This window comes from Penaeus vannamei, chromosome 7 (genome assembly GCF_042767895.1).
Source record: "Penaeus vannamei isolate JL-2024 chromosome 7, ASM4276789v1, whole genome shotgun sequence".
NCBI lineage: Eukaryota > Metazoa > Arthropoda > Malacostraca > Decapoda > Penaeidae > Penaeus > Penaeus vannamei.
Genome location: NC_091555.1, coordinates 28,061,528 through 28,071,527, shown reverse-complemented (window position 1 = coordinate 28,071,527; position 10,000 = coordinate 28,061,528). Strand labels below are relative to the sequence as shown.

At 42.2% G+C, this 10,000-nt stretch overlaps 1 protein-coding gene across 1 annotated transcript in view; it reads left to right on the top strand.

The window, feature by feature from the left end:
- The window catches only part of LOC113819273 (aromatic-L-amino-acid decarboxylase-like), a gene marked incomplete at its 5' end in the record, with an annotated part of 6,268 nt that extends 4,488 nt beyond the window's left edge, over window positions 1-1,780 (top strand). Inside the window, 1 exon segment of the mRNA XM_070123662.1 lies at window positions 1,006-1,780. Within this exon segment, the coding sequence (XP_069979763.1) occupies window positions 1,006-1,102 (97 nt within the window).
- Window positions 1,781-10,000: the final 8,220 nt, after the last annotated feature.

Genomic DNA, 10,000 nt, shown 5'->3' with positions numbered 1-10,000 from the left:
CCGAGATAGGGACCCAATGCTGGGGATCACCCCCACCATGGGCTTGAGCTCTTGACTCTACTGATTTGGACAGTCGTTTCTCTCTCCTCTTTTAGTTTCCTTCTCTTCTCCAACATCAGTTCACTTCCTAGGGTGTGAGAGCTGTGTTGAAGGGATAAAAGGCTGACTTTGTGCCAGTTGTGAACGGCCTGGGGGAGCCATATGCACGGTATTGCCCAATCAAATTGTCTAACCCGCACCTCTCCACGGGGCCCTGAGGGTTAGACTATTTTCTCCCCAACATACTCTAGGCTTACCTTGGCCAGTAATGAAGACTTTGTACCATTGTTAGAGCCAATGAGGCTTGTCCCTTTGTCAAAGAGCCCCTCTGATTTCAATTCTCCCGGATCCCCAACCCTAGGCTCTCCTTTGACCACGACTCTGAACACTGCTACTACTGCCCTTATACAATGTCTATCTAATGATGTCATTCGCTCTGCTCCTGCTCTTCCCTCCCAAGATTTTTCTACATCTCACCCACTTTCTCTTCCTCCTCCCACCTGTAACCCCTCCCTCCCCCAATCAAATTATTTTGCCATTCTAAATCCAGACGCCCCAATCTCTACCGCTATTCAAGACACTCCACTCACTATTATCCCGAAACCTATCCCTCTTGCTCCTCGCCCAACTCATCGCACAAGACATGCTAAATGTTCCACCCCATCCTCTCCTCCATCAACCTCTCCCTCCACCTCTCAGACATCCCCCCCACAAGAAAGCCTTTGTTTCTCAGACCTCTCGAGAACATTCAAAATTATCTAATCATGACATGCCTACATATCCATCACACAGTATCTCTGCACCCATTCCTTCTACACTCAAAACAACTGTTAGTATCCATCCTCCTCCTACTCATATGAATGTAGAAGTGCACACACACGCACACACACACACAAATGTACAAACATGTATACCCGCAACCACCGCGTACGTAACTAATTAAGGTTTTCATTTTTATTTTTATAGGTTCGCAGTGTGTTCCAGATTTACTGAACAAGCAGATATTGTAAAAGCCTGGCAGGAAGTGAAGAAAGCGACTGAAAAAATACTGACCAAGAATTAACAAAAAACTGCTGGAAAAAAATGCCTAGGAAACACCACGAAAATGGCCTTCGGCTCGGGGACACCAGTGAAAGCTATTTTTTGTAACGAAGAGGCATAGCATAGAAATTTTAAACACACGCGCGCGCACACACACACACACACACACACACACACACACACACACACACACACACACACACACACACACACACACACACACACACACACACACAGATACCCACCTTAAATACACATTAACCTTGAATATTGACATCAATTGCCGACATGTGTTAACAGTTCTATTCCAACTATTGGGCAAGATGTCCTTGTCAATATTACAAAGTAAAACTGACTTCCTTATGCGTTATGTCGACATCTTTATGGTACCAAAAGGAAGGAAACGATTGTCTTTCACTAATGTTACCTTGGATTTTGAATATGAAACACATCGAACCTCACTTTCATTTTAGTTATGAAAATGATGTACTGTTTTCTGACCAAAGGTCCAGTCCAATGTGTCTCATATCATGTCTTGAGAATCAGTTAAAGCAACTCACATTGAGGTGTTTCGAGGCATACGACAGGGCATTCGATCATAACAGTACAGCGTACCTCCGTTCATCTCATCTGGCGTTGGGCAGCAAAGGGTATTTTGATGTACGACCACGATACTTTAGAATAAATAATTCGCAAGGCAGTACGACGTTTTGATTCACAACCTATATCAGTAATGCATAAAATACCGTATGAAGATTGATATTGTCTTGAGAGATATACTATTCTATTTTACTTTGTGCTTCTTGAAAATGTTAGATACAGCATGTGACTTCATGTGTTCACAGATAAGGAATGATTGAGTGAAATGTTACTTCTTACAGTGCTGATCTATACCGTACTAGCATTTTATGATAATAGTAATAATAATAATGATGATAATAATAATAATGATAATAATGTAGCAGTAATAATACTGATCATGATGAAAATAATAGCAATAGTAATAGTAATAATAATAATTATAATAATAATAGAAATAGTAATAACAACCATAATGAGGATTTCTGGCTCCTGGTACCAGCGCCCAGACCCACATCGCTGGACATGGTACAGTGATGCGGGTAATGCAGCCAAGGAGATAGACCACATACTCGTTAGCACTCGGAGGATCCTTCAGAATTGCAGGGTGTACAGGAGTGCTGAGTTCTGTGGTACTGACCATAGATTGGTTGTGGCTACCCTCCGGGTCCACTTCAAAACTCCCCAGCGGTCAAATGATCACCCTAGGGTGTTTCATTTGGACAGGCTGAGGGAGGGGGAGTGTGCCCGCGGGTTTGCCGAGGCAATCTCTGATCGTTTCACAATGCTTGACAGTCTGACAGACCCTGTTTTTCTGTGGGATACCTTTAAGAATGAAACGCTTGATGCAGCTCAAGATACGATTGGTGTACGCCCGAGAGCAGTACAGAATTCCATCTCGCAGGAGACACTGGAAGCCACAGATGCATGTCGTGCGGCTCGTCTGACAGGGGATCGGGAATTGCACCGTTCTCATGTGCGCAGAACTCGGTCCCTGTTAAGAAGGGACAAGGAACAGTTTATTAGGAGTCTTGCAGAGGAGGTAGAAGGCCATTTCTTAGTAAATGACCTTCGTCCTGCATACCAAGCCCTGAGAAAGCTGAACTCCAAGCCCTCTTCACAGGTGACAGCAGTTTGCTCAGTAAGTGGTCAGATCGTTTCAGATCCTGTTGCGGTGCGGGAACGTTGGGCTGAGTATTTCGAGCAGCTGTAACAGGTTGACCCACCAACAGTTAACTTGGATGCGGGTAGTGTCGAGATCCCGCTGCCGGATCCACCCATCAGTGAGGACCCTCCCTCCCTAACTGAGGTTAGGGGGGCGATTTCCAAGCTGGAGAGTGGTAAAGCAGCGGGTATCTGCGGCATACCAGCTGAACTGTTAAAGGCTGGTGGTGAATCTATGGCACGGGGGTTACATGCTGTCCTGGCTGCCATCTGGCGGTCCGGTTCCGTTCCTCCTGACTGTTAAAGGCTGGTGGTGAATCTATGGCACAGGGGGTTACATGCTGTCCTGGCTGCCATCTGGCGGTCCGGTTCCGTTCCGTCCCTGTTGAGGAGTGTGGTCATCCCTCTCTGGAAGGGGAAGGGGGACCTTTGGGACTGCAGCAATCACCGAGGCATCACACTGCTCAGTATACCAGGCAAGGTTCTCGCCCACATCCTTCTGAGACGTATCAGAGACCATCTACTGAGTCACCAGAGACTGGAGCAATCCGGATTCACTCCTGGTAAGTCCACAATAGACCGTATCCTCGCGCTTCGAGTCATTGTAGAGCGCCGCCGTGAGTTCGGGCGTGGGCTGCTTGCAGCCTACATCGACCTCAAGAAGGCGTTCAATACGGTGCATCAGGAGTCACTTTGGGAGATCCTGAGGCTGAGAGGAATTCCAACAAGGATTATTGGACTAATAGCAAGCCTGTATACTGGTACTGAAAGTGCTGTAGAGTGTGGTGGGGGCCTGTCGAGCTTCTTTCCTGTTAGTTCAGGAGTGAGGCAAGGCTGTGTCCTTGCACCAACTCTTTTCAACACTTGCATGGACTGGATACTGGGCAGAGCTACTGTTCAAAGTCATTTTGGAGCAACACTGGGCAATATCAAGGTTACAGACCTTGACTTTGCTGATGATGTTGCCATTCTATCTGAGTCTTTGGAAACCCTAGTGGCGGCTCTCGATGCATTTAGCAATGAAGCGAAGCCCTTGGGTCTAGAGGTCTCCTGGACCAAGACCAAGGTCCAGGAATTTGGGGACTTGTTAGGAGAACCTGTTCAGTCGGTATGTGCTTGCGGCGAAGACATTGAAGTCACAGAGAGCTTTACATACCTGGGTAGTGTAGTTCATAACTCTGGGCTGTCAGACCATGAAGTCAGAAGACGGATTGGCCTGGCAGCAGGGGTCATGAACTCTCTCAACAAGAGTATTTGGAGATGTCGGTACCTGTGCAGAAGGACCAAGCTACGGGTTTTCAGGGCCCTGATAATGCCAGTTTTGCTATACGGTAGCGAAACCTGGACATTGTCCTGTGCCTTGGAGGCTCGGCTTGAAGCCTTTTGTAATAGGTCCTTGCGCCAGATCATGGGGTACTGTTGGCGGGACCATATGTCCAACCAACGGTTGCACCGTGAGACTGGCACAGGACCTGTTATCTGCACAATCCGTGATCGCCAACTCAGGCTATATGGCCACCTGGCTCGCTTTCCTCAGGATGATCCTGCCCATCAGGTTGTCTCTGTTTGAGACAACCCTGGGTGGAGGAGGCCTGTGGGACGACCGAGGAAGTCGTGGCTTGGGCAGATCGACCAAACCTGCCATGAAGAAATAGAGATGGGCTGAGTCCCTGCCTGGCTATGCGGCTATGCGCCCCCGTCGGCGTCAGCCCCCTTGATGATGATGATGATAAACGTCGACCCACTCCAACACACCAAAGACATGGAAGTCTTTTCAAAAGTTATTTATGGAATTTGAAAAGAACGTTGATGGATGAAATAAGCAAGGAACTTTGTCTCAAACGCAGGATGATGGTTCTCACCATGGGGATACTATGTGAATTATGATCAACCAAGCTATAGCTGGCCAGACTTCGGTGAGGCTGTCTAGGGATCCCAGGACAGAGAACACTAGGGTGACCATTGCCTCTCACTTAGCATGTTTATGCATATTTGGTAAAGTAATTTATAATAAATTATTGGACAACAATTTAACATGACATCACTATTCATTCTACAGTCCCTGTTGTTTATCGAAAATCCTTAGGGACACAAGACCTCAACAATTCGAAATTTGATATAACATGATTTTCATACAAGGGAATGAAGGTGATATGTGGAGAATGGAGAGAACCTTTCGGTGTTATGACCCCTGCTACAGCTACCACCTTGTACAATTTTGTTTAGATCGACTTGCAGCAAATATTTGTCAACATCTATCAGTAGCATTTTCCAACTAAAAAATTCCTTTAAGGGGATCATCTATTTTTTTGGGGCGTTTTTGGCCCATCTTGCCGAAATCGAGTTTTATGCATTTTAATTAAAGGAGTTTCAGGGCCTCCTTTTCGATGTCGGTCGATTTTTTTTTTCACCTTACCTTATAAAATCGGCAGTTGTGACGTAGTGATTAGAAATAATAAAATAATGAGCTTATATTTTGAAACCTTATTAAATCAAATAAGATGAGACCAATCTTAATTTTTTCAAAATAATTTAAAAGATCTGGCACCATCACAAACATTTTTTTTTTTATATATACAAATAAATAAACATGATATGCCGCTCATATGAAATGTTTTGTTTTCTTGATGTTTTCATCATATAGATTAATCTATGAGCAAAAGATTTCGTAAATGCAACCCCCCCCCCAAATAGGGGGTAGGATTACCAAATGATCTGGATCATCACTTTAATGGAATATTAAGTAGGTTAAGGCACACCTCAGGTATTTTTTTTTTTTATAATTATTATTAAAATCTGTCCATAGCCTTTTGAGTTAGAAAAAAAATCCTGGATCCGAACCATGGGCCACATCACCACCAAAGTGCAATCGGCGTCTAAGTTAGGTTAAAACACCTTTGGTTAAAATCTCATTAACTGTGTCCATAACTTTTAGAAATATCAGAATACACTAACAAAAAACAACAGCAACAACAAACAAACAAGCAAACACACAAACGGTAGTAACAATATAAATAAACAAAAGGTACACGAAAATGACCTATATATCCTTACATATGTTATATACATATTTTTACACCACCCTGTACTTATATATCGTGTTTTCACGGTTACAGTACATGATAAAATGGGAATATTTCATACAGCATGCAAACGTATATTAATCTACCTTTGCCTTTGTGTTTACATAAAAGTGTTCTGTGGTGCGTTTTATGATTATGATAGTTTTACATAGTAAAATTAGGATATAGCATGAGTATTTTTTTCAGTGTATCAGATACTATAAAATAATCACATAGTTCTTTATACCTCATAGGTGGTCTGAAAGGCTGTATCACATGACACCGATAGATAATGCTCAAGCGTTCGCTTAGTCTCCTCGTTACACAGTCTACATCTAGATTCATCTGCACTTCTTGCATCTTGCAGTTGCCAGTACATTCTATAACCTAAACGTATTTTGGCAATAACCATGTCACATTGTCTGGTTTTACTTCGGTGCCACCCATAGGATGGCTTACAATCTCTATTCTGATCGTAGTGCCTTATACTAAAGCTTTCAGGCCTTTGTGAACTCGTCAGATCTATTAGTTCTTCATTATGAGAACTTTTTAATATGTGTGCAACCCTAGCAAGAGGCATCCCAAGATCTATATTTACAATATCATTGCTACAAGCCTCTTTCGCCAATTTGTCTACATGGTCGTGCTTGCATATACCAACATGAGATGGTATCCATACAAATTGAATGTTAAAATTGCGCTCTCTTGCATAAGTTACGTTACGCTTAATGCAGTTCACAAGTCCCTTAGTGTCTGAAGAGAGCTTTGGGAATAACAAAAAACTTCTCCAGAGCCCCGAGACATTAAGTAATCTGTTGCGCGGAGTATACCGGCCAACTCCGTTTGAGTTGTGTTGGCCCAATGTTGTACTCTCATATGAACTTGATGTTGCAATAAACCATTTTTGTATACAGCACAAGCACAACCAGCTTTGTATTCAGACTGTACGGATCCGTCAGCGTAACACTCGTGCACATCACCCATAGATTCTAAGTGTTCCTTTACCGTCGCCAAAGCAATTTGTTTCAACACGCAGTTAGGTACACTGTTTGTTTGCGGTAGACATGTAAGGTGCACAATCAGTGATGAGTTTATCCATGGGGGAATGGATAGACCTTTTGGTATCTTACTTGGTTCATGCAGATTTTGTGTACCAGAGAACGCTCATGTGTCTGATTAGCCTTGTCTGCTTGCGTAATTTTATGTTGCAGCTGTTTTTGGAAATATGTGAGATACAAGGGTTCCCTCAGAGCTTTGACCCCAAACAGAGTTCAAATATATATTATTCTATAAAAAATGGATGGTAAGTTTAGTTCTGATCTCATTTTCACTATCCTTGCTGCTCTTGGGGCGCCGAGGATGCCATGTCCCTTTCCGACATGGACTTTCAGCGGTTTCAATCTCTCCCAGAATCTTCTTCGGAGAAGTGATCAGGTCTCCATCATTTACGTTCACCCGAGTTATTTATACTTATGACACATGTCAAGCTCCTGGTTTTCTATGTAAAACGTGGGTGGGGGTATAATACCCGGGTTGAGAGCCATTGTTTTTTCAGCAGAGATGACTAATCCACACACGTGCCCTTGTTGTGAGTTCGTCGAGAATTCTGTGCATTCTTTCATATGATGATGCTCTGACACATGTGCCATCAGCATAACATATAATAGATTCCCCATCCCCAAGTGGAATATCTGTCACCAATTTGTGCATAAGGACATTGAACAGCATAGGGCTGAGAACTCCTCCCTGTGGCGTCCCAAGTTCAAAGGGCTGTAAGGTGGAACTCCTCACTCCCCTGAACAAGACACTTGTGGATCTGTTAGAAAGATACATTCTAATCCAGCTCAATAATTAACCTCGTATGCCAAAGCTTGCCAATTGTTCTAGAATAACTTCTCTGTTTGCAATGTCAAAAGCTGACTTAAGATCAATAAAAACAGTGTGCTTCCCTGGATTAGAGCTTGAAAAATACTCTGCAAAGGAATGTTGTGTACTACGTCCCTGTAAGAATCCGTACAGTCTGTGAGATAATTCACCTTGTAACCTGCACCTGAGTCTGTTCATGTTCTATGACATGAGATTAGTGAAATTGGGCGGTGTTTATCAGTGTTTGGTTTCGGTATAGGGATGATTAGACTGCACATCCAGGAGTCAGGTAGAATACCTTGTGACATGCAAAGACTGTACAGGTGCAAAAGGGGATTACCAGGTACCTGGGCTCTAAGGCGAAGGACACTATGGCAATTCCATCTAAACCAGGGGTGGACGCCTTTGCTTGGTACATTGTTCAATTCCCACACACTAATCTCAGCAGAGTCAGAAATGTCGGAATCAGAACATCCAATCTCTATAGCAAATGAAACTGTGGAGAATTAGTCGGTTTACCTGAAAGACGATTAAATTTTTTTCCAGACCTGTTAATGCTTTGTAGGAACTGTTCTAAGTGTTCATTTCTAATTTGAGTTTTTAATTCCCGTAGATTTTTGTTAGCCCTAAGAAACTGTATGAGGTTGCCTGTAGATATTAAGAAGCTCCTGAACTCGCTTTTGTTCCCGTGATAATGTGGGGTCACCGACCCACTTAGGTCGTTTCGAGGGTTGTGAGTTATTAATCTTTCAGGTTTTCTTTGGACAAACCCAGGTGTTGTAGTAATCAGTGACCACTTTCGTCATATCCACGGAGAACTTATCAACACTCGTTACTGTGTATTCGTTATACCAATCATAGATGCGTGATTTAAAGTGGTGCTCAAGGTTTTTGCGGATTGGCTATTGTCAACAGCGTATCTCGTTTCTATTGCAAAGCATGCATCTGACGTTACCATGCACAAGATCCCTTCCTATTACATAATCTAGCCTGCCCCCTGCAACATGAGTTTTCTGATCTGTATCATATACGGTCATAGATCTGTTGTTTACAAAATGTCTGAACTCTTCGCCATTTTCATTACATTGACTATCACTAAATGAAGAATGTTTAGCATGAAAATCTCCCATGCATATTGTGCCATGATTCTGAAAGTTATGAATCGGTTTGAAACTTTTTACACCTTGCGTATACATTGTACAGGGAGAAAAACCCAGAGGCTATTCGAATATGTAGATGATACTGCACATTGTTGTCATCGGACGTCTTCACCAGTTAATGCGGTATGGCGTCACCAACATATTTCAAGAGACCTGTTATTCCTTTGTTTGTATTAGAATGATATCCTCAGATTCTAGGGGCAGTTTTTTTTAACTTAGTAGTTGATGTGAAAGGCTCTTGTAAACAGATGTCAACATTATTATTATAATCATAAGAAAGCGTCATTAATTATACAGTTGACACCACGTATATTCCATGAAAGAAAAGTAATTATTTTCTTGTCCCCCATCACACCTTATCATTAGCTGAGTGGTCACATCTTTGTTTAATGAAGCCCTTTAGTTTACATATGTGTTTAATAGCATTACATATATCTGTTGCTTCTTGACTATTTGCAAAGGTGCTGCGCATTTCCCTTATATTGATGTTATATGCATAATTCGTACCTGCCATCATTTTCAGTGTTTTCCCAAAGGTCTTCCGTTTCCTACATATCTTCGCCGACGTTATTTCCACTGTCATCACCGCTTTCAGATGATTCGTCGATGGTATCATGTGTAATATTAGCATTAGCATGAGAGACATTCACATTTTCGATATCACTGACATCATAAAGAAGTATATTTTTCTGGAGAACGATAATTTCTTCGACCAGTATTATACGTTATAAAACCCCATTAGAGCAACAATAATAGCTAAATAATAGATAATTATATCAAATGCAATTAGTTCATACACGATTTCATATGTAAAATGGAAACAAAATGATAAGGAAAAAGATCACGATGTTTGGGTCCACATTTTTACGAATAGCACACGTATTTTCCGCATTTTATAGTAGAAAGATTGATCTATTCAGATATGTAATCAGAGTGGCTGTATTTTATAGAATTTAAAAAAAATGGTCAATGTAGGCCTACAGTCACCCCATAACATTGTCACCCTAAAATACTATGCATAAAATTTTGATAAACTGTTATGTGCTGGCAATGTACAAAAGACTTCAGAACGCAGGTACATGATAGACA